The sequence below is a fragment of the Micromys minutus genome (genome assembly GCF_963924665.1).
Source record: "Micromys minutus genome assembly, chromosome: 28".
In the NCBI taxonomy this organism is placed as follows: domain Eukaryota; kingdom Metazoa; phylum Chordata; class Mammalia; order Rodentia; family Muridae; genus Micromys; species Micromys minutus.
In genome coordinates, this window is record NC_137963.1 from 351034 (window position 1) to 368031 (window position 16998).

Here is a 16998-nt window from a genome sequence, read left to right on the forward strand (position 1 = left end):
GGTGGTGAAGGCAGCCACAGCAGTTATACCAGAGACTTCTAGGAGATGCATGGGGTGGGGTGGGGTGGGGAGCAGAAGGGACATGAAAGGTTCCTCCAGACCAACAATTTTGTTTTATAAAGATTGCTTTGGCTGAAATATGTGAAAGGTTGTGTAGGGCTGAAAGGGTACACAGGTTCAAAGGCCAGATCTGACCAAACCAACCAAGGAAACAACCAGCCAAACAGTCATAAAACTAAACCAACCAATCAGTCAACCAACCAACCAACCAAACAAACAAACAAACAGAAACTCTTACAACATATATCAGACTGTGGTTATTAACTCCCAGGAAGATTCTCTCCATTCCCATCTCACTGATTACATTTTATGATTTTACATATTCTTTTAAAATCCATAATCCAAGGGGCTGGAGAGATGGCTCAGAGGTTAAGAGCACTGACTGTTCTTCCAGAGGTCCTGAACTCAATTCCCAGGAACCACATCTGTAATAGGATCTGATATCCTCTCCTGGTGTGTCTGAAGACAGCAACAGTGTACTCACAGACACATAAATATATATAAATAAATCTAAAAAAAACCCACAACCCAGTACATTCCCATGTTGCTTTGCTTTCCTTTCTACTTGAAGCTTCGTTTTCATGAGTGTGAGAGAAAATATTTTTCAAGCTGAAACCTGGAGCTGATTGAATGGTCATGGAATGTAACCTTTTACTCAAGGTGTTTGACATGAGGCTGTGGCTTATTGTGGACCCAAGGAAAATGTGTGGGTAGCCAGAAACTGAAGGTGGCAGAAAGCTTTAATCACCAAGTAATTTAAAATAAAAACCACTTTGATGCTGTGGATTTACATGCATCAGACCAGTAGGGCCCAGAATTCTTGTGGAGTGTGTGTGGATTTAATGGAAGAGTCTGTGTGTTCAAGCGAGGAGTACTTTATTTTGCATTTCTACTTTGTTTTCCGAAAATAATGGGTTCCCTGAGTTCCCAGCTATAACCACAGACTCACATTCCTGCCTAAGATGTCTCCAATGTGCAGCATCCCTCAACCAGTGAAAAAAATCGAAAAAGAAAAGGCTCGGACTGCTTTGGCCAAATTCCATGGCTATTGTTGCATGTGTCCAGAAGATGAAAAATGCCTGTCATTGTGACTGTAAGCTATGGTTTACCAGCAGGGACATTTGTCACTTTTTTCTTTTTCTTGAAAATGTAATCTTTTGTTCCTGCTTAGGTATTCCCTGTGAATGATGAGCCACCTGTTCTGAAGGCTGACCTCATTCCCATGATGCACTGCTCAGAAGGTAGAGAGGTGACCATCACCCCTGAATACATTTTTGCTACTGATGCAGACAGTGATGACTCAGAACTGCTGTTTCTGATTGTCCAAGAACCTCAGCATGGAGTGTTGAGAAAAGCTGGACTCCATGTGGACAGGTTCTCTCAGGAAGATGTCATCTCAGGAGCTGTGGCATACAAACACACAGGCAAGTAACAACATTCAACTAGTGAAGGTATTCAAGTCTTAACTCCTTGTCATGGGTTATAACATTACCATCTTAATACTTTTTTTTTTGCAAAGAAGATAAAGTAGATTGCAGCCTGCACCACAGTTAGTAAGCACAGTCATCATGTATAAAGGTACTTCTGACCTGAGTGTGATAGTGAATTTCAGAAAGTATAGAAGGAGCAGTTACATTTGATCCTTTATTCTAAATGCCCCCACCCCCACCTCAAATTCCTTTTAAGCCAACTAGAAGAATTTGGCTATTTGACTTACAGATTAGCAAGCCACCTCAAGCAATGGCATAATTACTTTTAGAAGTCTAATGACTGACAACCAACCCCCTAGAAGTAACTAGTCTCTTTTCTGAGTTCCTTGAAAGCAAGATGATGTCTTGCGATGGTTCATGACAGCCAGAACAAAAAATTGGGTTCCCACTGATGTTATCAAATGTATTGTTACTCAGTTGACATTTCTTCCCACGATGTGAAGTGTTCAATTAAAGAAAATACTTACTCTAAGCTGGGGGAGGTGTGCATGCCTTTAATCCAGCACTTGGGAGACAGAAGGAAGTAGAACTTTATGAGTTTGAGGCCAGACTGGCTTACAACGTGAGTTCCAGGACAGCCAGGGGCTGTTACACAGAGAAACTCTGTCTTGAAAAGCAAAACAAAACAAAAAAGAAGAAGAAGAAGAAAGAAAGAAAGAAAGGAAGAAAGAAAGAAAGAAAGAAAGAAAGAAGGAAAGAAAGAAAGAAAGAAAGAAGGAAAGAAAGAAAGAAAATATTAACTCAGCATCTGATATTTTCAAGGCATAGCATTGAGTCCCATGGGCCATAATGATGTATAGTCTAGGCTGTGCGGAAAGACTGTTAGCTAAGTGTACTAATAGAAGAACCCTTCCACATGTTAGGATGACCATGGCCTAGTGACACTTCTTTGCACATTTTCTTTCCTGTTTAATTCTGTGTCAATTTGACACAAACTAGAGTCATTTGGGAAGAGGGACCCTATATTGAGAAAATGCCTCCATAAGATGAGCCTGTATGCATACCTGGAGAGCATTTTCTTCATTATTGATTGATGTGGGCAGTGTCACCTCTGGGCTTATGGTCCTAGGTCCTATACAAAAGCAGACTGAGCAAGCCTTGAGGAGCCAGCCAGTAGCAGCATCCCTCCATGGCCTCTGCATCTGCCCCTGCCCATAGGTTCTTGATTTATTTGAGTTATTGCCTTGATTATTTTTGATGATAGACTGTATGGGAAGGTAATAGAAATAAACCCTTTCTTCCTCAAGTCATGGTGTTTCATCACAATAACTGAAACCCGAAGTCATCTACTTAGTTCCAAGTTAGTAACATTTGCCCGGAAATGGTATCATGTATTTTCTCTTGTTGGAGTTAATCACACACTATCACAGTTTTCTTGTTTACAGTCTCTTTAGTCTGAAAATTCTATGGAGGAAGTAGGAGGGCATGGGAAGACTGACTGAGTGGAACACTGTCTTACCTTTGAGTCACTTTGACAGATACCTGACAGAAACAGTTGATGGAAAGGAAGACATTTTGTGCATTGATTTTTGAGGGTTTTCAGCCATTCACAGCCACAAATGCACGACAGAGAATCTCATTTGGTGCAGGAGCTTGAGGCAGAGTCTCAAGAAGCAAAGAACAAGCCTGCACTTAGGATTTGAGCTGTCACCTCCAAAAGCCCACCTATAGTTACTTATCTACTTCTCCCAGCTTCCTTCTTATAAAGTCCCACTGACTCCCCAATACTGTCTCAAACTGGAAGACACATCTCACAGGCTTTCGTTTAAAATCAGAGTGCATGCCTCCATGATCTCTTTACTCTTGAATTGTCTGTGCCAGTAAAACCAGTGCCACATGGACAAAGCTAAGGCTGACTGCCATCTTAAGTAGCCTGGTGGTCTTGGACCATGATGAAAACAGCCTCCGAGTGACTGTGTGGCAGAATCCTGGAAAATGTTTTCCTAGGCAGTCCTGTTCATGCATGCATGGCACTCTCATGGTTCTCTCTTTAAACAAACAAACAAGTGAACAAACAAATAAAACCACACAAGGCTTTCATATGAACTTGCAGTCTTATGCTCTATATCCTGAATAGGAGCTTACCTTAAAGCCTCCTTCTAGAGGACTATCTTTTATGGTACCCACCAAGAAGGTGCCATGCAAGCTTCCAAAGGATGGAAGTAATCAATAGTTCTACTCAGTGATGACTCCTGTAAACCAGAATAATGACCAGTATAACATGATAACCATTGGGTATAGTAATGGCACATACCTTGGTGGTAACCAACAGATCTCTAATTGGATTTAAGACCCTTTCAACAACAGGGAAAACATACCTAGGACTAGTAAGCTGTCTTGGAGTAGAACCTGCAACCACTACTTCACTAAACCAGTACAATCCCTAACAACAATCTAACTATTTGTGCTTACTCCCACATATAAATGTTGTCCTCACCCCTCATTGAGGAAACTTCTCTTTGCTATAGATGGAGACCACTGCAGAAAACCACAGCCAATTAAAATGCAGAGTTGTGGAGCTCAATCCCAGCTAATACATCTACAATACAGCTCTGGCACATAAGGCTGAGGGATCTTTGTGGAAGAGGAGTCTAAAAGATTATAACAAAGAACAGAAAGTCTGCTCTGAAATGTTAGAGAAGCTACACCTATAAATTCTTATCCACATGGTTACATAAACTTGACCTGAACAAGGATAATTCCTGTAGACAATCTAACTTGGAAGGGAGAAGGCTCGTGTGGCCTCAATCTTAGACAAGGGTAGCCTCAATCCTAGACATATAACTATAGACAATTAAGGGATGCTGAGAGTCTGAGAAATGATCTTCCCCGGTGAAGAGTACACCAATTGGTTATCCAATATCAAATGGTCATTCTTAAGAACATATGCATACAAGTAATATTGTAGAGATGAACAGATTGTATTTATGTATTTAGGAACACATACACACACACACACATCACACACACACACACATACATACATACACACACACACATACACACACTGGAAAAAGAAGCCATAAATTTGAAAGAAAACACGGGGAGTGGTGTGTGTGTGTCTAGAGGCAGGGTTGGATTGAGGAAAGGAAAAGTGGCAGCACTGTGATTGCATTATAGTCAGGCATTTGTTCCATCCATTTACCCTCTTCCACAAAGGCTCCTTCTCTCCACACTTCTGCCCCTAGCACATGTTTCTGGCTGTAAAAGTATTTTTTCATTCTTTTTACTCTCTTTCTCTGGATACTGTTCATAATTCCTTCTTGTACTTCAACAAAACTGAGTTATTGGTTCCCACATCAGGCTTGTTTCACTTAACATAATGTTTTTTAGCTCTATTTATGTTGCTGTGACTGGCATAGCATAAACATATCACATTTTCTTTATTTATGTATCCATTAAAGTATATCTGGAGTGGTCCCACATTTTGACTATCATGACTAATACTGAAATAAACATGAGGATATAAGTATTTTTTGATATAAAATTTTTATCTTCTTTGGGTATCCGATGATGAGTGGGGAATTGTTGGACTATATGTAATTTTTCCTGAGAAATTGTCATAATGTTTTCCATAAAACTCCTATTATATTTCATTCCTTTTAACAGTGTTTATTATGTTTCTCTGCATCTGTAATTTATTGTCTTTTTGGTGGTGTATGTTCAGCTGAGTAAGGTGATAACTCACTGTAATCTTTACTAGCATTTTCCTAATGATTAGTAAAATTACACATTTTCTGGTGGGAATTGGACTGAATCTCCATCACTTTGGGTGCATGAGCATGGGATGTTTTTCATTTTTTGTGTTCCTACCATTTTTTTTTACCGGTGTTTTATAATTTTATTGCAGAGTTTGCTGTATTTTTTTAAGTATCATGAGGGTGGTTGCTTCCTTAATGTTTTTCACTATGTTTATTATTTGTGTTTAGAAATGCTACTTTGAAAAGAAAATGAAAGAAAAGAATGTGTGTGTGTGTGTGTGTGTGTGTGTGTGTGTGTGTTGGTTTTGTTTTTGTCTAATTTACTGAATTCATATATACATTCTAAAAATGTTTGATAGAGTCTTTTATGATATCTATAAATAGAAAAAAATGTAAATTTATTCTTTTAATTTTTGATGTTTTTTCTTTTTATTGCATGATTTCTTTTGCTAAGATTTCTAGTTTCTAGTACAGCCAGTAAATAAGAATGAAGAAAGTTCTTAAATTGTGTTCTTAGATTATATTCCATTTGAAGGGCCCTTCTTGGTGACTGGCTGCTTGGTTTGTTGTTCAGCCATTGCTATAAGTGAAGTCTGTGCTTATATGGAGAAATCAAGTTACTCAGTGCTATATTGTCTTTTCCACTAAATTCTATTTACTTTCAGGATGTTTTTTCCAGTGTTTCTTTCTCTGACTTCCCCTTCTGACAGGCCCCACTTTCACCTCCCAGGTATTTGCCTGGCAGGCTTACTCTTCCTTCAGGGCATAGCACAAAGCCTGCAAAAGCATCAGAAGGACTTACCATGCACTGGCACATGCAACTGCCCCAGGGCACTGTCCATCTGGCACTTTTATCTTTTTCCCAACCATAAAACCTTGTAGAATATCCAACCGAAATAGAGTCATCACTTGGTGTACTTAGGGGATGGTGTACTTAGGAACCCCACATACCAAATTCCATGGGTGTTCAAATCCCTTCCAGAAATTGGTTTCATATTTCCTTATAACCTACAAAAAGCCCCACATTCTTTCAGTAATCCTTGTATCACTTACAACTCTGAGACAAATTTTGGTATTCTTTTGATAAGGGAAAAATGATAAGAAAATCTACATATTCAGTACAGATAAACTTTTTCAAGTATTTTAAATGCGTGGTTAGTTGAGTTTGCATGTGTCCTGTGTGGATACAAAAAGCTCTTTCTGTGTATGAAATTACCATTTAGTGGGTTAAAATTCTTGAACAGTAGCAACTCCAAAAGGCTCAACCTAATAGATGCATACATCTGTGGTACTTTGAACAAATTGCCTTTATTTTCCTCTCATTAGATGGTAAACAACGCACAGTGGGTCTTTTGACATTAAGCATTTTAAAAATATGCCTTCCAGAGATGCAAATGTCTGCATTTTCTCTGTTGTAATGCCCAGAGGACATTATAGTAGAAATTGAATAAATGTTTATCAAATAAATAACTAATGGATAAATCTTTTAAGTCAACTTCTTTTTTCTCATTATTATGAACAATTAAGAGGTCTCTTATTTTTATTTCTGCTAAATGTGAAGGACAGTGCTTTCTTTTTTGAATAATATTTTAATTAATCTCAAAATCTTCAAAATTTCTTACACTGTATCTGAAGCAGATTTATTTCCTCTCTCCACCTTCTCCCAGGCCCTACCTCTCTAACCACCTATCTCTATCTATATATGTATCTAGGTATCTATCTACCAGTGTGTGTGTGTGTGTGTGTGTGTGTGTGTGTGTGTGGCAGAGAGAGAGAGAGAGAGAGAGAGAGAATCATCTGTGTCATTCATTCATTCATTCTTTCTTTCTTTCTTTCTTCCTATCTTCATCATCATCTATCAATCTAAATTCATCCAGTCAAATTTGTGCTGTCCAAATATTCCTGGATGTGTGCCTGCCCTGTATCCTCTTTCCCCTTCCAGGGATCATATTCTTAAAGAAAACTGACTCTCCCTCTACCAACAACTGTCAAGGTTTCTATTGAATTCTATAAACTTCAACTTGGAGTTTTTTTCCTCCTTTCCTCTCTCTCCTCTTCTGCCCTCCTCTCCCCTTTTCTTCAGAGATCCCAGCATGGTTTCCCACTTGGCACTTTAAGAACTGACAAGAGCACACATTCAGAGCTTTTCTGTTGCCTGAATGTTGTCTATGTTCATAGACTGTCCTGTTTGCTGCTCAGTGATTGGCTAGTGTATTGTCAGGGAAACATTGAAAGGAAAGACCAAGATGTGGATTACTTTTGTGTGCACTTATTCAGCGTTCCATGTCTCAGGACTGCTGTGTGGTGCTTATTCATTTCTGGTAGTTAATGCACGTGGAAAAATAATTATCAAAGGGACATAGGCACCTTCTGCCTTTCCCAGAGGTTGTTGCTAACATCAAAGGATTAAGAGGGAAGAATGAACTCATCCCCAGTCCAGCTCTGTGCCTCCTCCTTGTTCATTTGTGAACTGTCAGACCTTTGTTAGCCCTGCTTTGCTCCTCCATATGGTCTACGGTTGGCAGGGATTTCACAAAAGGCAACAGATGGACAAGCATTTTTGTATTATTTTCCTGACTATATTTAATTTTATAATGATAAAATTGAGTTTCGTATTTTATCTCCTTAAATACCTTTCCCTTTCATGTAATGCTTGCAGAAAAGGTATGAGTGAAGTCATGCATGCTGCTTTCTCTATTTCCAAAAGTCCTGACTCAGCAACGTTATTGTTTTCCAGGTGGTGAGATTGGCCTCGAACCTTGTTTTGATACTGTTGAATTGGTGGTTTCGGACAGTGAGGCTGACCCTTTGGTGAATGGCTGTTGTTACAATAGACCTGATTCATCTGTTCCTCTTCATAAGTTCTTTCCCACGTACCAGCTCAACATCACAGTGCATCCAGTTGACAACCAACCACCTTCAGTTATAATAGGTGACTGTGTTGTTGTTCCTATGAGTATAATTGCCTTAATGTCATACCCGAGACTCAGTGAAATAATTTTCTATGCTTAGATTAGAAAGTTACCAAATGCAGTTGTTATCCAGTAATCATCTCAACAGAACTATGTAATAAACCCAAAATCTGCAATAAACCATCACAGCACAGAAAAATGTACCTGCTTGAAATTTTATGTATTTCCATATATAGAGATTACAACAGCACACGCGTCTTTGTGTGTGCATGCTACAACAAGGACGTTGAGATCCTCAAATACACTGGTTTATTTCACATGGGGAAAATATCATTTGCCTGCTGGAGAGGGAATAATTTATTTTATCTATAATAATTTCTATTAGAACAGAATGTGTTTGCCACAGAAACCATTTATATACATTTAACCTTATGTGCTTTTAGGAAAGTCATCTCTTCATGGGTATTATGTATATGTTCTGTCTCATGGAAAAAAATAAGCATATGTATGAATGTTCTTGTTGTAATTTGCAAAGTATCTCCCAAGCAATGTTCTGGAAAGGAAGCATTATCCCAGCAGAGTAATTAAGCACCAAGGCATGAAAAGATGTTTGTTATGAGCAATTCATAATCGCTCTCAGGCAATTAACGCTCTGACAAACAGAGGTAACGACTGATCTTGAGGAGTACATAAACCACATTTAGTGGCTTATCATTAAAACAGTTTGGCAATTCTTATTTTCATTTGTCACTTCTATAGAGACACAAGGGAAATCAGAGTTCCTTGAGAATGACTGGAGGGCTGAGGCAGAGTGTTTAGCATTGCTGCTGTCTTTCCATTATCATCTGGCTGGCTTGTATAAAGAAAAAGTCTACAATTCCATAAGTCCAATTAAATTGCGCTCATTTCCCCTAAATATTTTCACTGCAAGGAGAATTTATGCCCAAGAACATGAGAATCTCCCATGGAGGCGTGTTTTTCTGTAGGATTTTTGCATATTTTCTCTGGTTGGGGTTGCAGTCATACCCTCTTCTTCTGATGGAAAAGTTCAGGCTAAGACACAAGTGTGTGTTTTTAGATTTTGTTACATTTTTTACTTACTTGTTTTGTGAGCCACCATGCACATGTGGATCTGAGAGCAGGAACTCTCCTCCTATCCCTACATTGGTTCTGGGAACTGAACTCAGCTCACGGGGCCTGACAGCTGGCATCTTTATCCACTGAACTATCATACTGGCTGTGACTGTTGTTTTTTGTATGCAGGCAGGATGCTCACGGTGGATGAAGGCTTCTCAGTAGCCCTTACTACTCATCATTTGACTGCCATTGACTGGGACACTGCCCCGGATGACTTAGAATTTATCTTGGTTTCTCATCCCCAGTTCGGTTACCTAGAAAACACACTGCCTTCTGCAGGCTTTGAGAAAAGTAATAAAGGCATACCCATAGGTGAGTCATGACTTTCTGAAACACAATGTCTTGCCAGTGTTCATGGGTGTAAGTGGCTAGACCAGGCTTAGGACATGGGTAAGGATTCAAAAATATTCAAGGCACCATACGCATTTAAGAGATTGTTATTCTAGCTGATACAGTGAGTCTTAATTGTTTCTCAGTTGGACTTTTATCTGGACTTTTCCTATGTATGAACACTTATAAGTGGAAAACTTCATGTGTGAAAAATGTATGAATATACACAAAAGTGCTCACCTATTCCAAAGCCTTCCTAGCAACTCAGCCCTGGGACATGATTAATATTGTGGGAACCACAATCTCATACTTGTAGTCTTTCAGTACATTTTATTAAATATTACAGAAAAACATTGAAAAAAATATCACTATAAGTTGTACTGAAAGAGAAGCCCGAAATATTTGAGTAGCTTACATTAATTCTGAAAGCAAAATGTTTCTTAGCAACCAGAAGTCTTTAATAAAATGAAAAAGAAATAAAAAGCAAGACCTAAAGTTTCCGAAGATAATACTATAAGTAAGTTACATTTTCAAGCCTAAGACATGTCTATTTTAAATATAAGATTAATCAAATTAAAGGTTATTCATCTTGTCTTATGATTTAATTCATAACATAAGACTTTTTTTTTTATCTTCTGACTTAAGGCTAGCTGAATATCAAGTCCATTAATTTTATTCAATGCAGTGGGTTTCTTGAGGTATGCTATGGGGACAACTCTTTAATTTCCACTCATTTTGCCTAATGTTAAAGAGATGGTATCCTTCGTAACCCAGTATGACAAGAACTGTGTGTCAGAAGGAGTTTAGCCTAGGGTACTTCTCCCCAGCTTTCTCCCAGTCCATGTGTCTGGAGAGTGGCCATAATTAGTGGTTATCACAAGTCCATTATTCAGGCAGATTTTAGACCTTTTTAAAGATCTGTGATCCCTGACTTTATGTGGATAGCTGGTAGGCATCATACCTATCATGTATCATGATCATGCATCTACTTTTTAGAGAAACAGCTGTTAAAACTGCAGATACCTGGGAAGTGCTGTTTATCATCTCCCTATTCTGTCTGTGTGTCCTAGCTTCATTCTGGTGGAGAGACATGAAAGCTTCACATATTAACTATGTGCAGTCCAGGCACCTGAGGGAGGAACCAACTGCTGACCAGTTTGTGGTATATGCCACAGATGGGAAGCAACGTTCCTTGGAGACCTCATTTCACATCATCATCAACCCCACAAATGATGAAGCTCCTGACCTTGTGGTACAGAATATCACTGTAAGAAACACACCAGAATAGTCCTTTTTACCTCATCATTTCCTGGTTTTTAACCCCTTTATGTTGGTACAGGGACCCCCAATATGTTAATTTGTTAAAGAGTGAGGAAGTCAGAATCTTATGTCATATAATTAATCACTTGTGGACTAGTAGCCTAATAATAATTGGCATGGTAAAGATAATGTGAGTGAGTGCATGTGTGTGTGTGTGTGTGTGTGTGTGTGTGTGTGTGTGTGTGTAATAAAGTACATACTGGGTTATAGGTTCCAAGTACTTTCCATGCATTCATAGTTATCCTCACAATAGGCTTTTAGGTTGTTTTTTATTATTATTTCATTACTGAAGAAATGAAGCATATAAAGCTAAGTGATTTATGAACATGCCAGAAATTATGTTTGTATACTATAATTTTTCTGTATGTTTTTACTTACAAATAAGAGAATCATAACTGCTACTTTATGCTTTACTTTCTAAAGTATAAGACCACACACACATACACACACAAACCATTGTGTAGTTCTTTTAAATATCATGCAACCGTATATATGGTTAATTCATACACATTCACTAACATGTCAAATGAACATAGGCTTTGGCCTCAAAGGAAGTTGGGTATTGCTTTAAATAGTTTTTGCATTTGGGCAGATTATTTAATCTTCAAGCTTCTGTTTCCACATCTTTGAAAATACATGTGGAATTTTCTTTGAGAGTTAGCCATGATGATCAAGATGGCCAAACACAGTATGTCCATAAGGAACAAATGTTTGTACTACTATTTGGCAGGCCATCATTTTAGTAATATTGACCAAAGTCATTATTTCCCCTCATTTTATTTTTTGCTAAAAATAATCACATTCTGAATGTGAAAGACTTTATTTGATTTTAATTTTCCACTGAATCTTAACGGCACATAAGTGTCACCTCAGCATGAGATTTAAGAGCCAACTCCTGCCTCTCTTCTTCTTTTGGCTCGTGACTTACTCTGGAGAGCCCTTCAGTGATTATGTGAGGGAAAAAAAATCTATAAATGATCCCTTCCACACCTATTTTCACTGTCTTTATCTGCCTGAGGCAAGGGCTTTCAGAATAATTAGTCCTCTGGGAAGTTGTCCCTCATCCCTTTGTAGGAGTGATCATGTCTTTCACCCATACTTCCTCATACATGCAAATCATGCACAGGCCCTTGGAGCATTGGCAGAGACAACTTTTAGCATCAAGAATTCTTTTTTATCCCATATAACCACATTTGTCTTTTCTTTTAGGAAATTTTCTTATTGTATAGATGGCTGGGCTCCCATCAGAATGTTTCTGTTTATTATAATCCTTTGCCAACTGTGTCATAATAGATACATGCTTTTTATGTATGTTCATTTAAACTTTTTTATTCTAAAAAACAAAGGTCAGGAGAAATGGCTCAGAGATTAAGAGCATTGATTGCTTTTTGGGATTAATTACCAGCACCCATAGGGCAGCTTACAACCATGTGTAACTTCAGTTCCAGGGGATTTAACACACTCACCCAGACATATATGTAGGCAAAACACCAATGCACATAAAAATAAAAATTACCTTTTCTTTTATTCTCATGATGTGAAGAAACAATTTGATTTTTTAAAAAAGAATCCTGTAAGGGTTTTGTTGTTGTTGTTGTTGTTGTTGCTGTTTTTAGAAAATTCTTTGGCAATTTTGTGGATAAATTTATTATTTTTGTAAACAAGATACATTATCACACAGTTAAGGTGAAAAGCTTCATAGTTAAGCTCCATAAAGATGGAGAATTACAGGTTTTTGAGTTGCTTTATCTAAATTCTTAGGAATGGGAAGAGTGAGATACTGACAGAAGTTATTTAATAGGTATATCATTATAAATTAATTTATCATGCTCTTTCAGTCTTTAATTTAAAAAAAAAAAAAAGGTCACCTAGGAGCAGCACTGTTTTTGGCCAAATATCACAGTGCACCTGCAGGAAGGTCATTTCAGAGCCACTGGAAGACACTGGAAAGAAATCATAGGCTCTCACAATTTGATTTCCTCAGCTGTGAAGACTTCTGCTGGCTTCCATTCTTTTATGCCTCTTGTTTCTTGATGTCCAGCAGCTCTTGGTACCCCTTCCCTGACTGCACTATTGATGGACAGGCCTTCCCAGCCCTTCCTGGCTTTGATTCCTGAGAACATCTATGCTACTTCCAGAATGTAGCACAGTGGTGGCCTTTCAGAGCCCCAGGAAGCATGTGTAGAATTTGTAATACTACATTTTATTTGTATAATTATGTTAATATATTAAATATTTCTAATACTTTGATTACTTAGATGTAGCTGTATTTCAGACAGAAAACAAACATTTTCTTGTTCTAGCCTCTCTCTGAGAGAAAAAAATGGGGGTGGGGTGGGTGAGCAAGACAGCTAAGTAGTAAATGCCCAGTGGCTTTCTTGATCCAGTAAGCACTCTAGTGCATGTGTCTATGTGTGTGCGCATACGTGTGTGTGTGTGTGTGTGTGTGTGTGTGTGTGTATCTGTGTGTCTGTGTGTAAACGTGCTTTGCTAAGGCTTGTGGCAAGCATCTTTACCTACTGTGCCTTCTTAGCAGCCCCATGAAGTTGCTTTAGTCACACCTCCTATTCTGTGCATGGAACTAAGAAGAACTTTGAAATCTTTGGAAAAGATGTGAGGGAAATGATAGATTTCTTTTTACATTCCTTTAACTAAAAATTTCTTTTTCTAGAACTCAGTATCTGAAAATGCCATGGGAAATTTGAAATGAGGTATCTTCCTATAACTGGGGTGAATTTTTAAGTAGCTTTTCAAATAAATGGATAGAGATGAAAAGGTTCTATTTTCTACTGCTCACTCTGCTGGGTTGGTCCACTCAGGTGTATGAGGGCCACAAGGTAGAGCTGGATTCTTCCATCATCAGTGCTGGTGACAGGGATGTTCCCAAGGACCCCTTGCTCTTCAGCATCACTCGCAAGCCACAGCATGGCCTTCTCATCAATGCGGCCATCAGCAAGGATTCTCATCAGATCAAGCAGCTGAAACATGGAATTCACAACTTCTCCATAGACCTTCTCATGAATGGTAGATCGCATTCTACTTCTATTTACCTGATGTAATAACTTAGCTCACCCCAGTGTAGACTCTAAAGAAGTTGCAATAGTGAAACAGAAATTAGATTGGTGGTTACCAGAGGTGAGGGGTAGGGGAGAGAAATGAGAAGCTGATCAAAGGGTAGGGATTTTCAGTCCTGCAAGAAAATTTGAAGCTCCAAATATTGGACTCACTAGGTAATTAATAACAATACAAAGAAAGACATGAGGTTGGGAAGGAGAGGGGAGGGTAATATTTGAGGCATCAAATGAGGCATATTCTACACCGTGGTGATTATAGTAAATGATATGTTGGGAAGCTGAGCGTTACTAAGAGTACAAGTATTCACACATAAGATAAATCAATGTGCGTTACTGTGATTCAAGCATGTCACGTATATCAATGTCATGTTGTGTTTTATGCCTACAAATTTTTGTTAATTAATACATAAATTTAAGAACTGTTTTACTCCACTAAAGGTACTAACAAATCATAGATATGTGGGGTAAGGAAGAATATGTACCTATCTCTAAAGTCTGAATTATGGGCTCTTGATTAACAAGGGGCATACAACCCTAATCAGACATTGTAGACAGTTTAAGGTGTAATGGCATGTTTTCTTTGACTTTTAGAATACTATTAACAATTATATTTGTGGTTTTTAGTATTTTAACACAGAATTTTAATCATAATTTAAATTTTCTCTTTCAAACTGTTCAGATCATTGCTTGTCTGCCAAAATTTTTACAGTTGAAACAAATATAGATCCACATATAATAACCATTCATTAGTCTCTGGGAGATAATGTGTTCTTGAGGGGAAAGCCACAGTGGAGCAGGCTGAATTGTTTTTTAATTACTTTTTTAAAAGGTCTTATCCTATTTTCAGTGTATAAAAATATTTTTAGAAATAAGAGCAAGCATGCAGTTCTAGAATTACACTCTTAGAATAACTGCACACTCCCTTCTCTGTGTTTTCTTTCCCCAATCTGGAAGCTCTTCCTTCACCCTAGCTTGGCCAAGATGGCATCTTCAGAATGTAGCACTTTTCTCCTCCCACAGGAAGACTGCCTACTCTCCAGACCTCTCTCTTCCATGCTTACTTTGTTTTTGTACTTTTTGACTTCTTTCCTACTGTCTTCTAAGTATTTATTTCTCTAATTAGAATGTAGTCTCTTTGTCCCAAAGGTTATTTTGTAAGAATTGCAGATGACATCTCATCTTTGAATATGAAAAGCCAATTCATCATCTCAGTTGTGAATTGTAAAGAAATGGATTCTGGAACTTCAAGGCTGATCTGACCAAATCAGTCCTTGTATGCAGTATGTGGAGGAAATAACATTGTTACAAACACAGGGAAGGGGAAAAATAGCTTAAAATTTACTCTCAGGAAAGTCCTATTTTTGTTGCTCATTTCTGTTTTCTAAACTGTGTTAGATGATGCATTCCTGTAATCCCGGCACCTAAGGAGCCTGAGATAGGAGGACCAGAAGCTCAAGGCTTTGAAGGCCAGCCTTAGCCACACAGGGAATCTGTATCTAAAGGAGAAAAATACAGTCTTAAACTTTTTTTTAACATTTATTTTTATTTGGTTTGTGCTTTGGGGGCAAGTTGTGGGGCGTGCCACTTGAAGGTGTGAGACAATTTTTTAAAAAGTATTATTGGTTATTGCTATCAGATTAAATAAGAATCATGTACTTGTTGTATAAGTTTGGATAGCATAGTTAATTTGAACAAAAAATTTTCTTAAATGTGTATTTTGATGATATTTTCAAAAGTTAGGTTTTATTTGTATTTTGGTTTGTTTATTAAAAGTAACTCAAATAATTTGAATGTATTTTTACAAATATTCCACCTTTAAACATACAGAATTTAACAAACCCTGCCATATTAGGTAACTAACATTACAATCATTTCATGTACATTCTCAATAGTACCTGGAGTAGTTTTGGAAACGATGGTATTTTACTATATGGATATACTATGCTACAATTTTTCATAGCTGTCTTATTTTAAACAATTATTATTTTTTTATTTCTTGGCATTAACAGTCACATGTCAGTAAACATTTTTCATGAATCCCTTGGTATTTATAGAGATATTTAGTCAATTTTGAGAACAGTAAATTAAAGTTTTCTACTGAATATCTAAAGGACCATTAGGTAGGCTTAAAAAAAAAATGACTGAAGGTAGTTTGTATAGGATGTTTGGAAGTACTTACCATTCATTTTGATAACTGGCTCAAGATAGATTTTACTACAATTTCCTACAAGAGTTTATTTCTCATATTTATTTAAACATTATACTAACATTGTTCTTTTATAGTTTATGTGGTTCTTACTTAAATGTAAGAAAATTTAATGGGCTTCTGAATTACTCCACAAAACAGAGCTAATGTTCCTGTAATATATCGATTGACGAGCTTTCTGAACACCAAAACCTGGTGTTAAAACAGAGTACCTGGGGCATGTGGACAGTTCATCAAGAAATAAGACCCTCTCCTCTTTCCTCTTCTAGGAATGAAGCTGGCCTATGCCCATGATGACTCAGAGAGCTTGACTGATGACTTCGTGATACAGTTGTCAGATGGGAAACATAAAATCCTTAAAACCATTTCAGTAAACATCACCCCAGTGAATGATGAGCCACCAACACTAAGCAAGTGAGCTGCCTGAAAGGGGTCATTTCTGATTTCCACAGAGTTCTGTGACACTAGGTCTGCAGGAAGAAGCAGGCTCCCACTGCACCTAACATCAGGGACATCCAAGGAAGATGCTAGGACATGTAGCCAAAACAGTCAGTCCTTAAAGATTTTATCTTTTTCTAAAAGTTCAAGTTTATTGTAAAAAACAAAATAACTGAACATAGAGTTCTAAAACACATGTGTACATGCATGTATGTTCTCAAGGGCATGCATACACACACACACACACACACACACACACACACACATGCAAGGTGCGATCTATAACTTGAGTTACAAGGCTAACTGCCAACAGCCCTCACAACAGGTTTC

At 37.8% G+C, this 16998-nt stretch overlaps 1 protein-coding gene across 1 annotated transcript in view; it reads left to right on the top strand.

Moving 5' to 3' along the window:
* Window positions 1-16998, top strand: part of FREM1 (FRAS1 related extracellular matrix 1) — a gene marked incomplete at its 5' end in the record, with an annotated part of 108380 nt that overhangs the window by 37641 nt on the left and 53741 nt on the right. Inside the window, 6 exons of the mRNA XM_080939991.1 lie at window positions 1232-1484; window positions 7989-8183; window positions 9427-9612; window positions 10701-10897; window positions 13770-13974; window positions 16500-16644. Of these exons, the coding sequence (XP_080796117.1) occupies window positions 1232-1484; window positions 7989-8183; window positions 9427-9612; window positions 10701-10897; window positions 13770-13974; window positions 16500-16644 (1181 nt within the window). The remainder of the gene's footprint in view (window positions 1-1231; window positions 1485-7988; window positions 8184-9426; window positions 9613-10700; window positions 10898-13769; window positions 13975-16499; window positions 16645-16998) is intronic.